General features: G+C 60.0%; 6 protein-coding genes and 1 non-coding gene across 7 annotated transcripts; 1 reads left to right on the top strand and 6 right to left on the bottom strand.

Moving 5' to 3' along the window:
- Positions 1-1,044: 1,044 nt before the first annotated feature.
- On the top strand, positions 1,045-2,391 carry JDV02_006357 (Oryzin; the record flags this gene model as incomplete). The annotated part of the gene is made up of 3 exons (XM_047987746.1): positions 1,045-1,362; positions 1,427-1,877; positions 1,931-2,391. The coding sequence occupies 3 exons, from the start codon at positions 1,045-1,047 to the stop codon at positions 2,389-2,391; spliced, it is 1,230 nt and encodes a 409-aa protein (XP_047843735.1).
- A 1,187-nt stretch (positions 2,392-3,578) lies between these two features.
- On the bottom strand, positions 3,579-4,397 carry JDV02_006356 (uncharacterized protein; the record flags this gene model as incomplete). Its single annotated transcript, XM_047987745.1, has 1 exon — positions 3,579-4,397. The coding sequence occupies one exon, from the start codon at positions 4,395-4,397 to the stop codon at positions 3,579-3,581; it is 819 nt and encodes a 272-aa protein (XP_047843734.1).
- A 567-nt stretch (positions 4,398-4,964) lies between these two features.
- On the bottom strand, positions 4,965-6,007 carry JDV02_006355 (uncharacterized protein; the record flags this gene model as incomplete). The annotated part of the gene is made up of 2 exons (XM_047987744.1): positions 4,965-5,797; positions 5,908-6,007. 2 exons carry the CDS (start codon positions 6,005-6,007, stop codon positions 4,965-4,967), a joined length of 933 nt encoding a protein of 310 aa, XP_047843733.1.
- Positions 6,008-10,487: 4,480 nt separating this feature from the next.
- On the bottom strand, positions 10,488-11,162 carry JDV02_006354 (uncharacterized protein; the record flags this gene model as incomplete). Its single annotated transcript, XM_047987743.1, has 1 exon — positions 10,488-11,162. The coding sequence occupies one exon, from the start codon at positions 11,160-11,162 to the stop codon at positions 10,488-10,490; it is 675 nt and encodes a 224-aa protein (XP_047843732.1).
- Positions 11,163-13,202: 2,040 nt separating this feature from the next.
- On the bottom strand, positions 13,203-14,492 carry JDV02_006353 (uncharacterized protein). Its single transcript, XM_047987742.1, has 4 exons — positions 14,305-14,492; positions 14,094-14,232; positions 13,749-14,004; positions 13,203-13,671 (listed from the first exon to the last, which is right to left on the bottom strand). The coding sequence occupies exons 1-4, from the start codon at positions 14,444-14,446 to the stop codon at positions 13,420-13,422; spliced, it is 789 nt and encodes a 262-aa protein (XP_047843731.1). The 5' UTR covers positions 14,447-14,492; the 3' UTR covers positions 13,203-13,419.
- Positions 14,493-15,958: 1,466 nt separating this feature from the next.
- Positions 15,959-16,030, bottom strand: JDV02_006352. Its single transcript has one exon. It is a non-coding gene; the product is annotated as a tRNA-Met (tRNA).
- A 404-nt stretch (positions 16,031-16,434) lies between these two features.
- On the bottom strand, positions 16,435-19,698 carry JDV02_006351 (uncharacterized protein). Its single transcript, XM_047987741.1, has one exon. The coding sequence runs from the start codon at positions 19,316-19,318 to the stop codon at positions 16,664-16,666; it is 2,655 nt and encodes an 884-aa protein (XP_047843730.1). The 5' UTR covers positions 19,319-19,698; the 3' UTR covers positions 16,435-16,663.
- Between the last annotated feature and the right edge of the window lie 1,936 nt (positions 19,699-21,634).

The raw sequence follows: 21,634 nt of genomic DNA, 5'->3' as shown, positions 1-21,634 counted from the left end.
GAGAAAGCAACCCGAGCAGGACTCGCCGCCTGCCAACCCGGCTTGGGTTAAGCTTCGAAAAGTGAGTCGCGCAGAAAATGAAACCATCGCTATAATGCACCAAAACTAAGATTATGATCCGACTATAGTCAGCCCTTTTGCACAAATGGACTGCTCCCTGTCATTGGTGTGTCAAAGAGGTTGGCCACTGTCTGCCTGGGAACAACGAGATCCGCTCGTGTTATTAGTTGAGTATGCCCCTTTCCACGCTATACAGCTCTATGTAGAAGATGAGTTGCTACGAGTAATGGAGTGGGCCGATCCTCTTAACTTGGTGGATTGGCGGAGAGGGCTGGACGAGGCCCGATGCCCCAAAAGAGGATTGCAAGGCGTCGCGCGTGCCATCCGGCGTGGGGCGCCTCGGCGGGCAGGCTTGGCTTTTCACGGACCCTATCCGGCAACGGATAGCTCTCGCGGCAACTGGGCAGTATATACGAGTTTTGAAGTCTATGTAGTCTGAGCACAGCACTGCACGCAAAGAGTTGCGAATAGAGACGACCTGCTTGATCTTTCATACTCGCTGAGAGTAGGCTACATTGATGTGCTCTCGAGGACTCTGGCCTCCCACAAACGTGCTACCGTATAATCTCGTAAAATCCGTCCCATGTCCCATAGAGTGGGAGTCTCGGTTTCAAGTCGATATGCCCAATCATGCCATGACGTCGTGAGAATTTTACCACGGTTTTCGTGCCGTCAAGTAATGTGCCCATATGGTATGACGGCAGGGGGGGGGGTTGCCCTCCCAGCGGGGCGCAGACGAATATTACGAAATTACACGGTAGCTTGTCCCGATTCACAACTTATGGGCCGTCTAAAGTTGCTTGTATGTTGCGAATAAGGAAGCTGGAGGACAAGAGGGAGTAAATGACCCTTCACTATAGCTAAAGAAAGACTCAACGTCGAAAAAAAAATAATCTATAGACACCGACTCATTCTTCCATTATCCAGGTTTGTGCTCATCCCAACAACATCCGTCAGAGGGCAGTCCATCGACTCACACAAACAATGGCCATTCTCAAGAACCTCGCAGCTCTGCTGCTGGCGGCTGCTGCTGCTGCTGCTCCTTTTGCCGCCGCCACTCCTGCTACTATCCCGTCTGCCTCTGGCAAGTACATCGTCACCCTCAGGAGCGGAATCACCGCCCGCGATGTTGACTCTCACCTCGAGTGGGTTAGCGACATTCACGCTCGCAGCATCGGCCGCCGCCGCCGCCACAATCTCGACCTCGCTGGTTTCGGCAAGAAGTTCGAGATCGGCAGCTTCAACGGGTACTCGGGCCAGTTTGACGCCGCGACCATTGAGGAGATTCGCAACAAGGATGAGGTGCGTATACTCCGTCGTCGACCCATGAAGTGGATGCATGAATGAATTCTTCTGACGTGACTAGGTCGCCTACGTCGAAGAAGATCAAGTCTTTAGTTTGTTTGGTCTAGCGACCCAGTCTGGCGCCACCCACGGCCTCGGCTCAATCTCGCACCGCAACTCGGGCTCTCTCGACTACATTTACGACGGCAGTGCCGGCGAGGGCGCATACGCTTATGTCGTCGATAGCGGAGTCAACACTGCCCATGTCGAGTTTGAGGGCCGTGCCTCAAAGGGCCACGCTGCCGCCGGTATAAGCAGCGCGCTCGAAGACTTTCTAGGCCACGGCACCCACGTTGCTGGAATTATTGCCTCTAAGAGCTACGGTGTAGCTAAGAAGGCCTCCATCATCGACGTCCAGATTACCGACGACGGATATACCGATATCTCCCTTTTCCTAGACGGCTACCAGTGGGCCGTCAAGGACATCATCGATAAGAAACGCCAGGCCCGCTCGGTCATCAACTTGTCCATTGGTATGTTTTGTTAGGGCATACTTGGTTTACATTAGACCTAACGCTCGTTATAGGTGGTCCCGTCTCCCGTGCCGTGAACGACGCCGTCGACAGCGCTTTCCGCTCCGGTATTCTAACCGTCGTCGGCGCGGGCAACGACAACCAGGACGCTGCCCACACCTCGCCCGCCTCCGCCCCCAACGCTCTGACCGTCGGCGCTGTCAATGCCACATGGGCTGTATGGTCTGAGAACTCCCGGCTAGGCTCCAACTACGGAAGCGTCGTCGACATCTACGCGCCCGGCGAGGACATCCTTTCTACCTGGATCGGCTCGACCACGGCCACCAACTCCTCGACCGGCACCTCCATGGCCGCGCCTCACGTTGCTGGTCTCGCCATCTACCTTGCTGTTCTCGAGAACATCAACACGCCAGCCGCCTTGATCAAGCGCATCAAGGATCTTGCCACTAAGGACAAGATCACCGGCATCAAGGGTGAAACCCCTAACCTGCTTGCTTACAACGGAAACCACTAGTTCCTTCGAGGGTGGCAAGGATGAGGCGGATGCTTGTACCTATGACATGCCTTTGTCGCAGCTTTGGCGTACTAAGTTAGTTAGGGCTGGATACCGTCGCGCAGTCAATACTCGTGTCTAGGCAGTAATGAACCGTGTTGGGCACTTTATGGCCTTTGTCTCGCCATGGTAGCTTTGAGTGCTGTGGCGCGATTTCGCATCCTGGGCTAGTTGGAGCGTAGCACCCAGCGAACGCGCCATCGTGGCATGTATCCAGCCATCCCATCCCAGCGGGCACTCCCGTCGTGGCCTTGAACCACCGAGACGGGCAGTTTTACGCATATTGGACCGTCTTGATACGCGCAGAAGAGGGAGGTGGAGGAGCTGATGGGAGAGAGAGTCGTCGAACGGGTGGGATGGGATCCGCACCGGACTGGAACCAATAACGCTGTACAATGACCCGTGAGGCTGCGACTCTCCGGGGGAACAACAGTATTCATCAGGGCAGCCAGCCCGGTCGAGCGAGAAAGAAAGCGGCGGCCGTGGCGGACGAGGAAAGGGTCTGGCTTCAGTTGTAGGAGAAAGCCCACCAGAGCGTCAAGACAGGCTGCAAGATTGGGTACACTTCCCAGCGGCGGCAGCCTTCTTGAGGACTCAGTGTTCTCTGTGAGACTAACAGCACCCGATGGAGTCACATAAAAGGGAGTGGCTGCACTGCACTGCACTGCCCGAGAGAGACACGACGGTAGAACAAACAGCCTTGTTCTTCTATTTGCTAGAGACTATCTACGGAATCTGGCATCTTGAAGCAACCGAATGGCCAACTACATTGATTCAATCTGATCAAGGCGCTGCGCTGTGGCTTTCACCAGGGCTACCTACGCCAGCAGTTTTGAGGTTATCGCGAGCGGCGGGCCGCTGCATCCTCAGCGCAACGAGACGTGCACTCAAAGCAGCGATTTGATGGACCCATGCCATCTCATAGCACTTTTCCCTGTGAACAGCATCGTTGCCTAGTGTTATTGCCAAATAGAAGCGGGTATTATCCAAATCATCTTGTCCCATGTCCAAATCAAGGCCCTTGCCGCAGGCCAAATCAAATGTAGATGCTCCACAACGCCAAGTCAACAGGGCATGTCCACGATACACAATCCCAAGAGATTACACAGCTACAACAAAATCAAACACTAAACAAGTACACCGCACGATTAGAGCTTGAGCGGGAGACTGGAAATGCCCACCAGAGCAAAGTACATGACCAAGGCAAGCAGAAACCCAAAGGCAACGGCTTCCCTCTCGGCACCAATGCGCTTCATGCGAGCCTTCAAGTCGCGCACCCAAAGCCACTCCCCCCTCTCGCGGCGGGCGCTGCGCAGGCCGGGCAGACCGTCGATGCTGTCGGCGTTGTTGACGCCCTGATACTCGACAAGGGTGTTGCTCTGCGTCTTGCTGGAGGCCCAGTGGTCCATGGTCGGACGTGCCTCAAAGACGGCAAGCTCATCCAGCTTTCTGTCCGGCTCAAAACCGTCGCGCAAGATATCCTCGACCGGGGTCGGTGGGCCCTCTTCTTCAGGAGCATACAGCGCCTTCTTGACACGTGGCACGCCGAAGCCACAACTTGTCTGCACCTCCCATATGTCACAAACAATGACAGCGCGAGCACCATCGAATGCTGTTCTTTTGTCTTGGGCAATCTTTCGTACGAGTTCGGGGAAGGAGGGCTGGTCCCACTCGACGACGCTGGCGCGGCAGAAGATGCGCATGATGCGGGGCGCATTTCCAAAGCTCATGAACATGAGGCACAGGCGGCCGTTCTCGTATGCGTGGGAAATGGTTTCGCAGCCAGAGCCTGTGCGGTCGATGTAAGCGCATCGGTTGGGCCCAAGGACGGCAAAGTGCGTGTCGGTGAGGCCCTTGGGGGATACGTTGATGTGCGCTCCATGCGTAGCTGCCGATGCCGTGAAGAAGACGGGCTGTCTCTGCGCCCAGGCGGCGAGATCATCGGAAAGGCTAGGGTAGAGCTTCATGGCCGGGGCGATGTCGGTAAAGGTCCAAGGCCGCAGTGATTGCAAAGGTAAAGGCAGTTGAAGGTTTTTGCTTTCGTTGACGCGGGGAGTGTCGTCGGCGAAAGTCAATGGAGCGGGGATCGTGGTAATAACAGCTCAAAAGGGAATTCCGGCAGGTGAGTCAGGTCAGGGCCACATTCCAGCGTCGGAGCCGGATGTGATGGCAGGGATTGTTCGACAGCGGGGGTTGCAAATCAGGACAACTGGAGGGCGATGACGGTCCACCGACGGGTTTATAGCGCTTCCTTTAAGGAGGCGTCTTCGGCGCTCCGATGCTAGTGCTTTGACGATCCAAGAGGGCGGTGTCGGACAAGCCAGTTGAGGCAAGGCCGGTCCGGTCCAGTTTCCAGCCACTTCGCACCAAACACAACACCGACGTGTACGAAGTACGAGCAACAGCTTCTTGGGTCGCGGCGCCGGCGTGGCGGAAACAGTGGACCTCGTCCGCTAAGCAGCCCGGCCGGGGTACCTTTTGCCGCTGTGTGCCGGGCCTGGCGTTTTGAGACAATGCATTGTATCGCAATGTTCCTACCGCGTCACCGGGTACACATGGTAGTTGCCATCGTCGTGGTACTCGCCGTCGTATGGCGCCGTGGTGCTGTACAGGCCAGGGCTGAGCGGGTTTGCGGCGGTCCGGGGCACCGAGGAGAAGGACACCTTGTTGTACGATGGCGACACGGCCGGAGGTTGGCCAAGGCCCGACGTGGCGAAGCCAGCAAACGACCGGCCTGTGACCCCGGCCGTGGGTGGAGCAGCCGGTGCTGACGATCCGGAGGCGGGACCCCAACCCTCAATGAAGCTTTCCCGGCGCGAGCCCCGGCTCCCGCTCACGGACGACCGCTTCTCTTCGAAGCGCTTCGACAATCGGTCCTTTTGGTCCTTGTCGCCATTGCTATTGTTGCTCCTGCGCGACGAGGGCGACGACTCTTTGTGCTCTCTGCGCGTCGAAGAAGACGACGACTTCTTCTTGTGGTGAGAGGTCCGCTTGGGCTTCTCAGGCAGGTGGGTGGCCATGCGGTGCGACGATGATGACGCCGGCATCGACGCCAGCAGGGTGTCGTGTTGCAAGGCGAGCTCACTGTAGCTCTTTTCAAGCATGGTGTAGTCCTTGTCCCACAACTCGTTATCGCACAGCAGCTGGTCATTCTCATCCTCGAGCTGTTGGACGCGGGCGCGCAGTAAGGCGGAGTGTTCCTTGAGCGACTGGGCCTGGGCCTTGAAGTCGTCTTTGGCGGCGTTGGATTGGGACACCTTGGCCAATACTTGTTCATAAAGGTGCTTGTAGCGGTCGCGCTCCGAGTTGGCCTTGTTGAGCTGCGTGTTTGCGTTCTTGAGCTGCTCCATGACTTCTTCGGCGTACTCTACAGTTGGGCGGGACGGGTCAGTTCGGCGCACGTACGGGCACGGCGATGCAGGGCCAGGGTCTGTCTTTAGAGGGAGGGACTGGACATGAACAGGGATGTCAACGAACCTGACGCTGTCTGGCCGGGCCGCGAGCTATGGTGAGTGCGTCTGCTGGAATTGGCCGAGGTGTGGTGGCCTGAGGCCGGGTGCGACGAGGAAGAGGGCATGGCGGCGAAGTAGACTTGGTGCGCGGCCAAGTCTCGTGTCAAGCAGCAGCAGCAGGTGAAAATGAAAACTGCGGCGCGAGGGCGGGTCGCAGAGGGTTGGTAGGTAGGTAAATGGGTTGGGGTCGTCGGGTGCCCAGGTAAGGTAGGTAGGGAGGTAGGCAAGCCAACTGGGTGGAAAGCAGCGAGAGCGTCTGCCTGGTTGGCGTGCGCCAGGCAATAAGACTGCGAAAGAATAAGGGCAAGGGTGTCGCGCGCAAGACGTCCAGTCCAAATCAAAAACGGCGCCGATGGGGATCTGAGGCCGCGCACGCCCAGGATAGATGGGTTTGCAAATCAGGAACGTTGGAGAACCAGGCGCGCAAGCTGGTGGGACAGGACCCTGGTCGGTCGGTACTGGCTTCGTTCGTCGTAGGTAATAGTGGTGGTAGTAACTTAGTGGTAGGCGTATCTCGCTCGGGTATCGGCAGTTTTGTCTGCTGGCGGGCAACAGTGGTGGCACTGCGGTTCGCGGGGCCCCAGCAAGAGAGAGTTACCAAAGGGTGGACGGGGTCTGTGTCAACGGCGAGGACGAACAAGAATGAACGACGGGGTTCGACGAGAGGCTTGGGCGAAGGAACGACCAGGCAAGAAGAGCCACGCGATAAGGCAGGCCAAGTAAAGGTATTTAAAAGACGGAGGCTGTTTGGAGTCGACAAGATAGGTATGTATAGATTTTTTTTTTTTCTCTTCAGCGCAAGAGCAGCCACCGCCGTCGCCAGGCAGGTCCTCGGTCAGATTGGCGGGCGGATGGGTCTGAGCCGGCAGTGAGAGGCCAAGCCGTGGGCCTTTGCTGCCTGGGGGTGGGCAGGGGGGGTTGTAACTTGTGTGCTGGAGTGCGTGAGCGATGGACAAGGGAGGACGAAGGGGATCCATTTGGAGAAGGGAAGTGGATGGAAAGAGGTGGCGCGCCTCGTCCACGGCCGCTGAGAATGGAAGTGCCAAACTCGGAGCAGTCCATCCATCATAGCATGGACGGGGCAGCGCCAGGAGCCTCGCCAGGCCACCCAGGCTGTGTTGCGCTGCGCTGCGCTGCGCCGCGCCCAGTGGCCGGGAGCGAGGGACCAGGAGCCCCCCCCCCGCCCTTCCGGAAACCCCCCGGGCATTTGGGGGCCCTGGGGCGTCCTGTCCAGGACTCTGCTTGTACCCCTACAGCGCAAGGTCGAGGCGTCATCAGCGGCGCCGCCAGCTTGCCTTCCTTCCATGACATGCCCCACGCCAGCCTGCCGCCCTTGCCCCGGGTGTCGTCCTGCCACTTCTCTAGCGTACCTTACCTAGTGGACGGTCCTACCACTGTACTTCGTCGCTAGAGGCTGAAGTCCCCTCCCTGAGGTACGGACTCGCCGGTGCCTAGCCCGGGGCAAAACACCATGCTCGCCATCGTCATGTCTGCTGCACACGGCCCGCTCCCCGTCAGCACATCATCAGCCAGACCGTCAATCTCACGCGCCCAGCCCACCGGAGACCACCCCGGTCAAGGCGCCGAGGCGATTGTCGATCTTGAACCGGCAGGTACCAGTGTCCAGTCCGCCGTGAACGGCGCCCACGCAATGGCCCTGTGCCGTCGGGACCTCTGCCCGGTCCACGATACCTCTTCCTACTCCTGCCTCCCCCCCCCCCCCTTCCTCCCCAGCAGGCATCGTCCCATCCTCCTCCTCCTCCTCCGCCAAAGTCGAAAAAAGGCTTCGGCGCGCCAGCAGCACGAATCCCACCATCGAGGCACACCATTGGTCCGCAGGCTCCGTGTGCGCAGGTTGCCTCGTCCCTTTCGGCCCCCAACGTGGTCCGCCAGGCAGTCCGCCTCGCCTGGCAGCCGCACCGCTGCCCTCTTTGGGCGGATCGCCACGCAAAGGGCGAGCCCTCTGCCTGCCTGGTCACTAATGGAGGGAGGGCAGGTGACGCGATGACGACGGCCCTGCCGCGACATCGGTGACGTGGTGACTCATCATGGTCGTCGCCATGGACGGGACCTGCCGGCGAAGCGAAGCGTCGAGAACTTGACGTGCATCGTTGCACAGACGCGTCCGCCACGAGCGGTTTGCATGGCATGGTGAGGCGTCGACGTTCCTCCCCCCCGGGGTCCGACACTGGCCACGCCCAAGCAGTCTGGAGTGCTTCGTACTACTACTTCGTACTAGCCTTCCTGCCAGCCACGATTGCACCACGGTGGGCACCGTCGGCCACTCGTTGCCAGGGACGCGCACACAATCAGGCCCATCCAGGTCAGACTCGTGTCGTTCCGGCCCGCAGGCGCAGGCGCCAGCGCCAGCGCGCCAGTTCGCAGAAAGCCATCGAAGCCGCAAGACGGTGGGGTTGCTTGTGCTCGGTGAGAAGCCGGCGACGGCCATGAGCGGCGAGGAGGAGGGACGAGGGTGTCGGAGCAGGAACACCCTCCTTCTTCCTTGTTCGTGCTCCCCGAAGGTCTCCGGGCCCAGCCACAATTGGGATGGGATCCCTTGCTTGGGGCGCGAGGCGTAGGGCTGACCGAAGATGTGACCCTCCCAGTGTCGCGCTTCGGGAGCCCAAGCCACGCACGCGATTGCTGCTCCGCGCTTCCGCTTCGATGCCGCACAACGTGCATGCCGGTGGTGACACACGCCAACTTGCGGCAAGTGTTGCACGCTGTGACACAGTTGACGTTTGTGTCCGTCCGTCCCCGGGCGGGCGGCTTCACCCGCGTCCGGCCCCGTAGGACCCGCCTTCTCCCGGCGGCCTCCAACCAGCGGCGAGCCACGGCTTACCTCTTTCCTCTTCGGTCACCTGCTCGCGGCATGACTGGGCAGCCAAGAGCAAAGCAAAGCGACATGTACCCCACGCGCGTCATTGTGTAACGCAGGTACTTGCTCTGCATCCTGGAATAGGTACCTAGCTCTCAACAGCCTCGTTACTTTTTCACCATAGGTACTATGTCTGCATCTTCTTCCATCTGCGCGATGCTGTAGAGTCGTCATGCAGATTATGCGCGCTCATTAGTCCCCAGCAGGAGCACAAGTAAAGGAACCTACTCGTTGAGAGCCGTCACCGCCGCGGCGTCAATCCCTCGCGGGGACCGGTTGCCTCCTCCTCGCACATTCAACCAGGCACTGCGTGCAGTAGCGGAGGATAGACGCCATAGCCGCAGACACTAAGTTGCTACGTTAGTGCTACGATCCATCGTCGCCTATTTCGCGTTTCCGCCCCGGCCCGAACGACACCCCCCCTTCATTCTGCGCGGGCGGAACGCGCGGCGCTTGCTGACCAAAGGACCTTCAATAAGTAATCAGGCTGATGGCGACCAGACAGCGATGCCTGATGACAAAAGGCTCATCAGATCACGCAGACAGCGTTAGTCCTCGGGTTAGTCACCTGGGCAGATCAAGATTCACAAGGAACCTTGCGCCAAGGAACCGCAATCCCCCTCCACCCCCCTTCTCAACGCGGCTACTAATCGTTCTAACCTAGGCGCAGGCGTCTAGGACTACGCAACTAGTAATATGCGCGATGGAGTGCTTGGCTGGCAAGCGCGCGGCCGAGCCGGTCAATCCCATCATCGCCGCCGCCGCCGCTGCCGCCGCTGCCGCCGCCGCTGTCAGCACTGCTGCTGCTTCTTGCTTGCCTCTCTGCCCCCCCCCCCCTGCCTGGTTGGTTCCCTCCCACACCTGCGCGCCAGCCCACCCCACCGATGGCATCGCGCCGCCCACCGTGTTCTGCACGTCGTCAAATGTCCTTGAACAGGTACTCGTTTGCCTGCTCACATACGTAGGCCGGCGCCGGCGCGGCATCTTATCGATCTTTATTGGTTCCGACGTGATGCATCACATTCCGAGCGTCCCGTCCCGCGCGAACCCGAAGAAAAAGGAAGGAGAAATCCCCATCCGCCCGGTTGCGAGGCCTCCTGTCCTATTAGCAGCGAGCCTGACCTTGTCTACCCGTCCCCATACTACTAGGTACGTACTTCGTATAAGTGTGTAGGTATGTTCGCGCGCTTGTGCTGGTGGTTGGCGTTTGGCGTTGCCCGTTTTGGGGCGCGTCTCACATGACCTCTCCACTCACTTACACGGGGAACCTTTTATAACCAACGTGCCACCATCACGAGGCAGCGACACGCGCCCCCAAAACAAGCGTTTGCTCGTTAAAAAAAAATGTATTTATACCGTCATCTATAGGCTATGACTATGCAGTAGATCTATGAGAGGCTCTGGCAGTAGCAGAGAGCACAGGCAGTGCGCGGTATTCGCCGCCATCCACCGTTCGACTTCAATGCTTGCAAAATGCAGCGAAAAGTACATTAGGACACCTCATGTCGCAACCAGCGTCTTCAAAGCCGTTAGTGGTTGGAACCAGGCAACGACTAAATGGGTTTTTTGGCACTTACCATCCTGCCTGGTGTGTTCGTCATCAGTTCTCCGAGCATGACCCCATGTCGCGGCACGCTTCGTCCCTCCAGCGGTTGGTCCTGCCCCGACTATATGATGCGGCGGCGCCGTAGAATCTCCTCGTACGCCCTCATCTTCTCCGTCCGTATCTCGAGCATGCCGCACGTGTCGTCGTGGCGGCGCCTCGTGTCCTCGTACTTGCACTTCCAATAGCGCATCTGGTCCTTCCAGTAGTCGATGTCGGCCAGGAGGTCCGAGACGCGGCGGCCGCACGCCTGCTCGAGCTGCTTGGCGAGGCCCTTGATCTTGTCCTTGAGCCCCGCGTTGTCAGCAGCGAGGGCACACTTCTCCTTCTCGAGCGCGGCCATGATGTCCTTGAGGCGGTCGAGCTCGTGGCAGTGCTTGGACGAGCTGTTGCCGGCGTTGTCGAGCGAGCGGCGGAGGGCCTCGTTGTCGGCGAGGAGCACGTTGATCTGGCCCTGCAGCTGGGGCACGACGACGTGGCAGAGGTGGTGGGCCTCGGCCTGCGCGGCGGAGAGGCTGGCCTTTAGGGCGCTGACCTCGGCGACGAGGCTCTTGTTGGCCTCTTCGAGGCAGCGCTCCCGCTCCACGAGGCGGTTCCACTCGTCACGGCTGACCCGAACCGTGTCATGGTCGAGGTGGTGGTGGTGGTGGCGACGGTGGTGATGGGAGCGGGAGCGCTTGATGGAGACAAACTGCTCTTTGCCGGCCGGTGTCGTCTCGAAGTACCAGCGGCGCGACATTCGCGGGAGGTCGGGCAGGTCGGGGATGTCGACCTTGGGGAGGCCGGGTTGGCTCTGCTGGGCACCCACGTTGGCGGTTTGATCTCGTTCGGCGAGAGGACGCCGTTTGTGTGATGTTGCGCGAACCCGTCTGTTTGAAACCGAGACGGGTTCTAGAGGCGGTTTGTAGGTCGATTATATGACAAGTGAGCGTTTACAAAGAGAAACAGAGACAAAGAAGGGCTCTGAAAGCAAAGCAAAGCAGGAGAGCGCTTGTTAAAGTAATGAACGATTCAACACGGCGTATAGGCCATGGGAGACAGACTCAGGCTGCAAGTCTCACGATGAGCTGAAGACGAGCCGAAGATATGAATCAGAGCTGGCACTTGGGCAACGCAGGTGATCGAACAAAGATGGGCAGGCGACGGTGACGGGAGATCATGTATATGGAGCAGCGAGGTCACGTCGAGCCATCAAGTGTGAGAAGCCTCACTCCACCCCCCCTCGTTACAAGAGAAGCAAGCCACTCGGCGCGCCCAGCAACCACCCGCTGCCAGGAACGGCTGTGGAGGGCGAGCCCGGCCTGCTCGCGGCTGCATGGTAGGGAGCAGCAGAATGGGAATAAAGACGGGGGCACGCGGTTTGGCCATATGGCCGGAAATGGGTCAAGGTGTAGAGAAGACGCCGTTCGTGGCTGAGGGGCCAGCGCGGGCGGGCATCGACCAGGGGTGTACAGTACAGGCGTGGGCCGGCGTTGGCGACCGGGCGTTCTAAGTTGGTAGAGGACGAGCTGCCCGCACAGGCGAGAGAAAGAGACAACGGTTCGCGGTGTTCGGTACGCTTCGCCGCCCCTTCGTCGCTGCAAGTCAGCGGAGCCAAGTTGAAGCGGACTGCTCATTACTCCTTGGGCACGCAAGGCTCTGTGGCGAGGGAGCCGACTCGGTGGCAGTGTGGCACGAGGCTGAACTTGGGGGCCATGCTGCCACACACGGCTCGGCGTCACACGCCAGTAACCCGTCGGTGCTAACTGTGCAGGCACCTACGAATAAGCCTACCGGTTATGTCTGAGAGGCAGCCGTCGGTGACAAACAAGGGGGCACCTCGGGCACTTGAGTGCAGTATTGGGCATGTTGATGCCCTGCCCGCTCGTTGCCTCTGCCCCGACGCGACATGTCGGGAACGGAGAGCCGGGGAACGGCCGCTCTCGTCTCTTTCAGACGCAGCCCAAGAAGGGGGTCATGGCAGCACACCTTCGCTCTCCCACTGGGAGCTCTCTGCAAGGGCGACGCAGGGACGGCGGCGCGTTCGGCAGCGCACGAACGGGAACGGGCGGTGCGTTGGCAAGGTCCCAGAGATTTCCGAGTGGTCGGCGGGCGGCCAGGCGGGCGGCCAGGCAGGACGGTTCGCGGTTGACGGATGATGAGTGGGCTGCGTGGCCACGAAGGGATGGATGGGGAGGGGAGGTGATGCGCGTCTGCTGGTCCGCCGTGTGGCCAGGCGACCCTCCCATCTGTCCCCTCTCTTTTCCGGCTGGGAGGGTCAGTTGACGGCTCCTCGGTCGGTGGTGGGTGAGGTTCCGTCTCCGCACTGTGTCAGTAGGGCAGCCGTGTTCGGTGTTGGAGGTTGACCGAACCATCAAACCGCAGGTGATGGATGCCTTGGGCGGCCGCCACAGAGCTGCTCGCAGACCGTGCGAACAACGCCGCGCACCTCGGTGTCGCACTGGTGGCCTGGGTTGCCTGGGCTGCCTGGACGCCACAACCCCACGCCCCCGGCTGCCTTGCATACGAGGAGTCCAAGTTGGCTTGCGGTGACCTGGCGTCTGGCCGCTTTCATGCTCGCCGTCTTGCGAAACGTGGCGGATCTCCACAGATGCAACGCTCGCTGCAAGTGATTGTTTTTCTGTTCCTGTTCGATGCGAGCGGGCTCGGTTGGCACGGGCTTGTTGCAGGCCTGTCAAGCTAGGCTAGGCTGGCCTGCTTACAACGTAGGGCCAGCCTTTCTTTGTAAGTCGGCTCCGTCCCGCTGGCCATGCACCTGGGGTCAAAGACGATAACCTGCCTCATGCAGCAGTCTCTTTGTCAATATTTTACTTTGAACAGCCTCTTGGTATCATGAAACATCAAAGACAATCATTTTGCCCAAAAAAGCACAAACAACCACGATACACCAACACCAGTTGCATCAAGCACTGTCGATCCTCGCCCTTTCCAGGGCGCCTCCTCCTCCTCCTTTTCCTCCTGCTCCTTGCCGTGGTCGCATCCGACCTCAGATCAGATCAGACCTTGCCCGCCGGCACGGTGACCGGCTCAACGGGCAGCCCCCGCCCCGGGTGGATCGAGTAGCCCGTATATAAGTACAGGCACAGGGCAATGTACTCCATCAGCAAGCCCATAAAGGCAAACACGACGGCCGAGCCGTACACGGGGTTCCACCTGGTCGCGCCGTTGTTCTGGTACACGACCACGAGGATGCCGTACACGGTGCGCACCATGATGAAGGGACTCGCTAGGAGCACGCCGCAAAGGACCTGTGGCTGCATGTCAGTGCGTCGACTCCGTGGTCTCCTGCCAGGCCGGGCCTGTCGGGTCTCTCGTCATCACTCACCTTCCGGCTACTCTCGAGGTAGTCGGAGCGCCGTCGCCAAAAGTAGACTTGCATAGCCGTCAGCACGACCAGCTCGACGGCAAAGACAATGTACCCCGCGAGGGTCAGGCCGTGGCCGACGTCGCGCAGGTCCGCCGACGTCTGCGACCCGAGGCCGCCGCCGGCGCCGAGGAGGCCCGCGGCGATGACAAAGGTGGCGCGGAGCAGGCCGCCGATGCGGTTCGAGTGGGGGCTGTGGCTGTAGTTGTCCATGAGGCTGCAACAGACGGGAGTTAGCATCGTCTACATGTGCCCAGGATAGGATGTATTCTGATGTCGGGGCCACAAAGGGGCCGTGGCACGTACATGACGCGTGTGAGGCCCAGGTCGGCGACGATGAGCGGGATGACGCCGACGTTGAGGAGGATGATTGCGGCAATGATGAGGCCGAGGCTCTCGGGGTTCTTTTCCAGGGCAATAATGACGGGTCCGCCGGCAAGTCTCACTGTCACAGACGTTTTATTAGTCGTCAAGTTTCTCTGTCACCGACTCTTCTTGGGGAGGGGGGGACACCAACTCAGAGAGAAGGGTATCAGTGGCCACCAAGCCATGCGCGGGCGGATCCTGCCGTTGCGCTTCATGAGGTAGATGGCGAGCGGCACCATCGGCGCGTAGAAGACGATCTGGGCAATGCCCAGGCTGGTATGAGGGTCGAGCATGACGTGTTTGTCGAGGGCGCCTGTCTTTCGGCAGTGGTGTTGAGATGGACGCCGCAACGCACGCACGAAGTGCACGCAACGTACGAACGTAGTAGGGAAATAAGGTAAGAGATAGTAAGTGGTTGTCGTGGCGCAAAGTGTCAAGCAAGCAATCTTGGACTGCCACTGTTTGATTCTGATTCTTGCTTTTCGCCCTTGGCTCTCCCCTCTAGCATAACGCAACAGACAGACCGGCTCGCGATCGATAGATATATATACTCTCGTCGTTCCTCGCCATTTGCCCCGTGCGGACCTGGGGCGAGCGCTGCCGTGACGCCGTCCCGCGCGACTCTCGCAGCATCGTGCCCAAACGGGACCAGCGCCGCCGCCGCCGCCGCCGCCGCTGCCGCTGCCGCTCCGGCCACCTTCCAGCGGGATGGAGCCCTTCCACTCCACTCCCTATGTGCATCGTCCCCTGGCGCTGCCGGGGCTAAGCCGCTTTGGACATGATGCTGCGAGAAACCTGAGCCTCCGTGGCTCCCACGCGCGCGCCGTGTGGCTGGCGCCCGTCATCTCCATGCCATTCCGCTCTGCTTGGAGCTGCGGCTGATCGCTCATTCGCAGGATCTGGCTTCGAATCACCCGATTGGGGACCATGCCACGAGATGACGCCGCCGCCGCACGTTGCAGTACTACACACGTCCGTCATGACCAACAAGTCGGCATTTGTCGATACACCCCGTGCAAGAGTAAGTCTCGCACGGGAAACGTCGAAGCAGACGGATATGCGGTGGGGGACTTGCCAGCCGCTCGAGTCCCAGCCCTACGAGGCGAGGGTGGGTGGCCGCTGAGAGGCAGAGCGTCGCGCCGGCGCCACACTGCCATCCGGCACGCTTTGCCGAAACGCGAGGCGATACGAACACCAAGTGCTTCACACGCTGCGCCTTTACCGGGAAGCGTGCCTGCCTCCAAGGCGTTGCCATCTTTACTACACTCTCCGGATTCATTCCTTTTCTCCGCAGGTGCTTGCTTTACGTCTTGTTCCACTATTCGGTTGGACCCCCGAGTTTTGCTGGGCGAGCTGCGGCCCTCCCTCCCTACCCTACAACCCGAGCGATCATCACGACAAGACGCTGCATGTCGTCGTCCGACTGCTCAGGTGGTTGCGGATAGATAGGCCTGCATTTGACGCGTGTGCGCTGGCCCGAAGGTGAGGTTGAAGAGGTTCGGCCAGCGGGCAGCCAGCATCGCGGTTAGTACTCGTACCCGACAATACTAGGTGCAAAGTCGTAGTTTTCGGTGTTGCACATATGTGTGTGTGTGGTGGTGGGTGACGAGGCGGCTGGCGAGACCCTCAAGCGAGATGCACAAGTCCGGAAATCACAACACCAACATGGCGAGCGAAAAAAACAACTCTAACCTCGTAAAAAAGAGCATCCCCGAAAGAATCACGCAAGGGAAAACACAAAAATCCAACAACACGGATCATGTTCATCAAACGACCAAAGAAACAATAAAAGAACAAAAAAACGTTAGCAACACCTGGTCTCGATCCAGGGACCTACGGGTTATGAGCCCGTCGCTCTTCCCCTGAGCTATGTTGCTGAACTCTTAACTGGAACCGCTTTTTGGCGGCTCGAGTGGCTCTTGCTGAAAAATGCTCGAGCAAATGTGCTATAAGAAAGGAACCGAAGGGGGGGGGGCGTGCCTGCACTCGCCTGTGCGCCGGCATCGGGTTGAAGAGTGAGAGAGCCCCCCCGTGAGTCACAATCATGTTTTCATGACCCTGTTCTGCGGTGGGGGGGAAAGCGCGGCTCGACCTTTTTTTTTTCCTTCCGCAGTGTGTGCTGGCTTGCTTGCTTGGTGCGCCACCTGGCTCAAATCAACTCTATGTGGGCCACGTCTCGTCTCATTGAAAACACGCCCTGCCGACACCGACGGTGAGTAAGCCTAGGTCGTCGCTCTCCAATGTTACGAGTTCGTGCACTCACTCGCTGGGAACACGCATCGGGTGTTGCAATATGAGCCGTGAGGTTCGATGAATATCTGGTATCTTCTGTTGTACATGATGGTTGCCCAAACGCCATAACTTCGTCGCTTCGTATCTCCCATAAATAAACCTTTGTACCCGTCCGTCCACGCGATAAATATATACTTCTTTCGTACACGACGCTCTCCCCCAGAAAATAAGTCGATGACATGGCACTCCGCCCCGAATGCACACGTATATCTATATATCTATCCCAGCTCCCACGACTCGCCCCAAATCTCATTGAGATTGAGCCCCAGCAACTCCAGGCTCGGATCCAGGTTGAATGGCTGCGTCTGGTCCCCACCCAGGATCCACGGAGCCGCGCCCGTCGCCGGGTCGACTGGCACCGCCGACATGGCCGGGTTGAACGCGAACGGCGTCACAGACTGCGGTAAAGCGTCAGATCCACTGTCAAGGCGGCGCGACGCACTGGAAGTGGTTACCTTTGCTCTGTCGGGCACCTCCATACCCGGGCCCGGGCCCAGCCCCGGCGCCGACATGGTCGCCGCCGCGCCGCTCAGCGGCGTGTTCGGGCCCTGTCCGGACGAGATGGGCGGTTCCTGGTTCGCGAGGAGCCGATAGTGCAGGTTGACGAACCGCTCCGCCGACGTCGACTTGGCCACCTCGGGCGTCTTGGTGCCCAGGTGCGCCTCGAGCAGCCCGAGCGCTGAGCACATGATGGAGTAGCCCCACGGCTCGTTGTTGCCGCAGCGGAGCAGCCGGTCCTCCTTCATGGCGATGCACTTCTCGATAAGCTTGAGCGTGTGGTGCGAGTTGATCATGATCATGTTGGTTGATCCCCGCGGCTGCAGCATCGTCACGCTGCACAGGTTGATGGCAGTCGTCAGCGCGTCCTCGCGCAGGAAGTTGAGGGACCGGATGCCCTGCTCGTAGAGCTTGTCGTGCAGGAGCACAATGTCACGGGCGGCGTTGTAGTAGATAATCTCCGAGTACTGGTACTTTGAGTTTTGCTTGCGCAGCTTAAGGTAGGGCTGGTGCAGCGGGATGATGTATTGCCGCAGCTGCACGTGCAGGAGGGTATAAGCGATGAGTGGGTTCTTCTTGCTCTTGGTGTTGTCCGTGTTCATATCCCACGACGGAAGGGCGTCAATCTCTTGAGTGAGATCGTTGGTGTATCGGATGACTTGATCATAGTCAATGTCCGACAAGGGTCCCGTCAGCAGCCGGCTCAGCTCCAGACGAAGCATGAGGCTCTGCCGCGCGAGATTCTGGAACGAGCTAAAGGTGTACTCCTTCTGCGGCTTCGAAGGCGGCAGCGTGGCCGTATCTTCGTCAAAGTCCTCATCGTCCAAATTCCGCGGGGGGTTGGTGTCGTAGTGCAGCTGGCTCAACAGTGTGGGCAAGCCATGGTCGAACGAGGCCTGCATGTCAAACTCCTGAACCGTCGTCCAGATCCTCCGTCGCATCTCTTGGTTGTAGACGCTAATTTTGCCGGCCATGTGGCTGGGCTCGCGGTGCAGGCCCACCGAGATGCCGTCCTGGATCAGCGCGCCGGCGCCGGTCCAGAAGCGCTTCTTTTTGATGGTGTTGACGCGCTTGCCCAGGTATAGCAGGCACGCGATCTGGAAATGGATGAGCTTGCGGTGCTTCTGGCTCTGGCGTGAGAGCCATGCGTCGCATGCGTCGATCCACTTCTCGGCCATGTGTCGGGCGTTGGACATCATGCCGATAAACTTGAGCGACTCGTGCGTGTGCACGCAGCTGGCGACGGCCATCATGGAGAGGATGAGAGCGGTAAAGGCGGCGTAGCGCTGCTTACTGTCGGGCGTCCAAAAGTCGGCGTACTCCTTGCGGAACGTGGGGATGTGCACGATGCGGTGCACCTGCTCAAACTGGTCCATGTAGACGTTGATGAGGGCGTCCGTCTCCTCCTTGGTGGGGAGCAGGGCGATGAGCTCGGCATCGGGCTGCTCAAAGATGATCTCGCGCTCCTCCTTGCGGCGGTTGCGGTCCTTGCGGTCGTGCAGAATGACGGGCCGCAGCCACTCGTCGGCCGTCTCCCTCATAAAGGGGCAGAGGCCGGTGAGCTCGACAAAGGCCATGCTCGCGTTGTGCGGGCCAAAGTAGCGGGTGCGGAAGCCTTTGCCGCGGAAGAACCGCAGCTCGCCCTTTTCGCCGCTCATGTTGCTGGCCTCAATGCACTCCTGGACCTCAGGGCGGGGTCCAGAGTCGGCGTCGAGGGCGTCATCCTTTTGGGTTGAGGGTGAGTTGGTGCCGGCGATGGTGCTGCCGTCAAAGGAGGCCGCTCCGGCGCCTGCGCCTGCGCCTGCACCGGGGCGCGCGAGGAGGTTTTTGAGCTGGGCGATCTCATGCTCAAGCCTCCGAATGCGGTCATGGTCCTCACGGGCGGCGAAGCCCGCGGCGGCGTCGGCGCCGATGCCGAAGCGGCGTGAGTCGAGCTGGGCAAAGGGCGGGGGCACGCCGGAGGAGGCGTTGACGACCTCGCCGTTGCGGGCCTCGTAGCTGCACCGGTCCGGGGTGCCGCTTTTGATGCAGCGCTCGCAGGGGAAGCCACGGTCGCACGAGAGCTTGCGCCGGCGGCACTCGAGGCAGCTCAGGCGGACGCGCTGGCGCTTGCGGGCGGGCGGTTGGTCTGAGCCGCCTGAGCCCCCGGTGCGAGGGCCGCCGCCTGCGTCGGACTCGGGGCTCTCGCTGCGCTCCTCAGTGTCAGGCATTGTCGGTGAGGTTGCCGTGCGGTGGTCGTCGGAGTTACGACGTTTGTGTCCAAGGATGAGACGCGGCTCAATCGAGGTGAGGGGGCCCGGCCAGTTGTAAAGGGATTCTTTATCAATCTGATCTGATAAAAATGGGTGCAGATTTTGCGCCAACGGACTTTCCATGGCAAACGCCGAGCGGAGTTACGAGCGCGGCGACGCCACGCTCTGTGCAACGGCGGGGGACGGATGACTCAGCGACGCGCTGCTCGGAGCTCCGAGCGTCGGGGGCCTAAGGCCAGGGAGGGAAAGTCGGCGCGATGCTCGTTTGGGAAAACAAATATGAAGGACGAATCGCCCGCTCGTCGTGGACTGCTCAGACCATTGGCCGTCTCAATGCGTGCGCACTTGGTGTGTCTCTGTGCGACCGAAACGCTCCACTGCTGGCGACGGACGGTAAGACGACGTTGTGGCTCGAAGAAAAGTGAAAGCGCGAACGTGCCGGAACGCCCGCGAACAGGAACGGCCGGCCGGCCGTTGAATAAATAAGGCAACGACCACGCGGCCCACGCACTCCGCCGCCGCCATCCACGGCGGTGACTTGAGGCGTTTCTGGGCTAAACCCAGCATCTGATAAAACCTGGCCGGCCCGCGACCGAGTTTTTGACGCACCGGCACCGTGCAGTACGTACCCCAGCTTTGTAGGTAGTACATACCGTACGTAGCCCCGGCCGTCGGACGGACTTTGCAACTCCCCAAATAGGAAGCCCGCAGCGAGTAGCCCATGAAGAAATGCTGGACCTGAACTTTTTGGCGCTCGTTACCTCACCCAAACGATGGAAGCAATCAACTACGAGGTAGTCCATCCAGGCCCAGCCCATCCCTGGGAATCCTGCTCGGCGACCCTCCACACGCGCGCCAGCTGCGTTCAGATCCACGTCTTTGTCCCCTTGTTTCTTCGCATCAAGTGCCGCCGCCAACAAGGCCAAGGCGGTGCCATTCGGAAGCGACGGCTCCCAGCCCATCTTCGGCAAGCAAGTAGTAGTAGAGTGTGTTTGGACTGTTCACGATCCCTCACGTAGTTTGCCTCCTTGTCCGTGAAATTGGTTCACCGGCTGCAGATCCGCGTGCGTGCCGCCCACCCGGCCGTTGCTGTCTCGCTCGCCTCCCGCCATGACGACGCAGGATGTGCCATCTCATTCCCGTACGGGATCCGTGATGTCTAGCGCTGCCCCATGCGCGCGCAAGCTGGCCGGCAATCCTGTCTCCGTCTCGCCCAGGCTCAGCACAGTCCTCGTACTCGTACGGAGTACACTGTACAATAGTACCATACCTGCCCGCGAGAAAGGGGGCAATTGGGGAAAACGTTGACTCACCGCCAGCGGGTCCCACGGAGGCGGGCGCTGGGGGAGAGATGGGCGCTGCCCGACCAGGGCCCGATTGGATCCCCGGCGGCCAAGGGCGCCCAGTTACGAGGCCCTGACACCCCGCCAAACGCCGATTCCTGGTGTGGGTGGTCAGACCGGTGCGTCAAACGACCCGCAGCCGAGTGTGGCAGTGGGTCGGGCTGCCGGGGGCGCGGCGGGTGGTGGGCTTGGGACGAAGCAGCCACCGCGCGGCGCCGGGTGTCGCGATGTCGTCTTTCCCCCGCTGATTGATAAGGAACGGCGTTCCACTCCGGTCCCGAAACGGAAACCCGCGTGCCGCTCACGGCCGCCGGTCTCGCAACTTGCCACCTGGCCAGTCCGCCGGCCCGCCTGTGCGCTGCTGCACAGCCTCGACAGCTCACGGTGAGGCCAGGATGGCAAGTGGTATTAATTGATATAGAATTGATTCCCAGAATCCTTGGCCTGTCCCGTGGCATCCGTATTGATGAGTGAATCCTAGGCGTGCTTCGTAGACTGATCGTGGTTTCAGACAGCTCGCGTCGTGGAGAGGGGGGAGGGGCGGGCCTCGCCGCCGACACAAATTTGCCCCAAAAAGCCGCCCCAACCTTGAAGGCAAGTGCCCTCGCCATGCAACAGTTCGCACCCACCCCAAAGAACTCAATCTTGTAGTATTGTACCATAACTTACAGTGCGTGCATTCCATTTACCCTTTCTTCTCGAAATGTCTCGCGACTCCGCCTCACCACCTCGTGAGCGAGTAAAGCGCACCAATGCGCCGCTTGGCGAGGAGCTTTGTGGCTCCCGATGGACCAAACGCCGCCACCTCATGCAGCCAGGCACGATCCGGCGGCACACCAAGGGCCGCCTTGAGATCAAAGCCAAGGCGGCGATGAATGCGTTTCCTCGACACATAATATGGGTTCCACTGCTCGCGAGCTTAATTCTCGGTTCCAGCAGGGGGACGCAAAGCGATGCCCATGGCGATGGAAGCCCTCGATCCTGGGTGCCAAGGCGCGGTCCGCCCGTGTCTTGCGTGGTACGCGTGTCTAGCTACCAGGTACTACTGATTCCGTAATAGTAGTACTACGTATTAAAAGGGACCCAGCAGCATCTT

Source organism: Purpureocillium takamizusanense, chromosome 5, assembly GCF_022605165.1.
Source record: "Purpureocillium takamizusanense chromosome 5, complete sequence".
NCBI lineage: Eukaryota > Fungi > Ascomycota > Sordariomycetes > Hypocreales > Ophiocordycipitaceae > Purpureocillium > Purpureocillium takamizusanense.
Note: the sequence above shows the minus strand (reverse complement) of the source record. Positions and strands in the feature narration are given on the sequence as shown.

Excerpts from the sequence above, each read along its gene's own strand:
- JDV02_006353 (XM_047987742.1), bottom strand. The coding sequence starts at position 14,446 with ATGCTCGACCCTCATACCAGCCTGGGCATTGCCCAGATCGTCTTCTAC. Across the intron at positions 14,005-14,093 it reads CTGGGCCTCACACGCGTCAT|CCTCATGGACAACTACAGCC; the intron begins GTACGTGCCACG and ends CGTCTGTTGCAG. Across the intron at positions 13,672-13,748 it reads ACCTCGAGAGTAGCCGGAAG|GTCCTTTGCGGCGTGCTCCT; the intron begins GTGAGTGATGAC and ends ATGCAGCCACAG.
- JDV02_006351 (XM_047987741.1), bottom strand. The coding sequence starts at position 19,318 with ATGGAAAGTCCGTTGGCGCAAAATCTGCACCCATTTTTATCAGATCAG.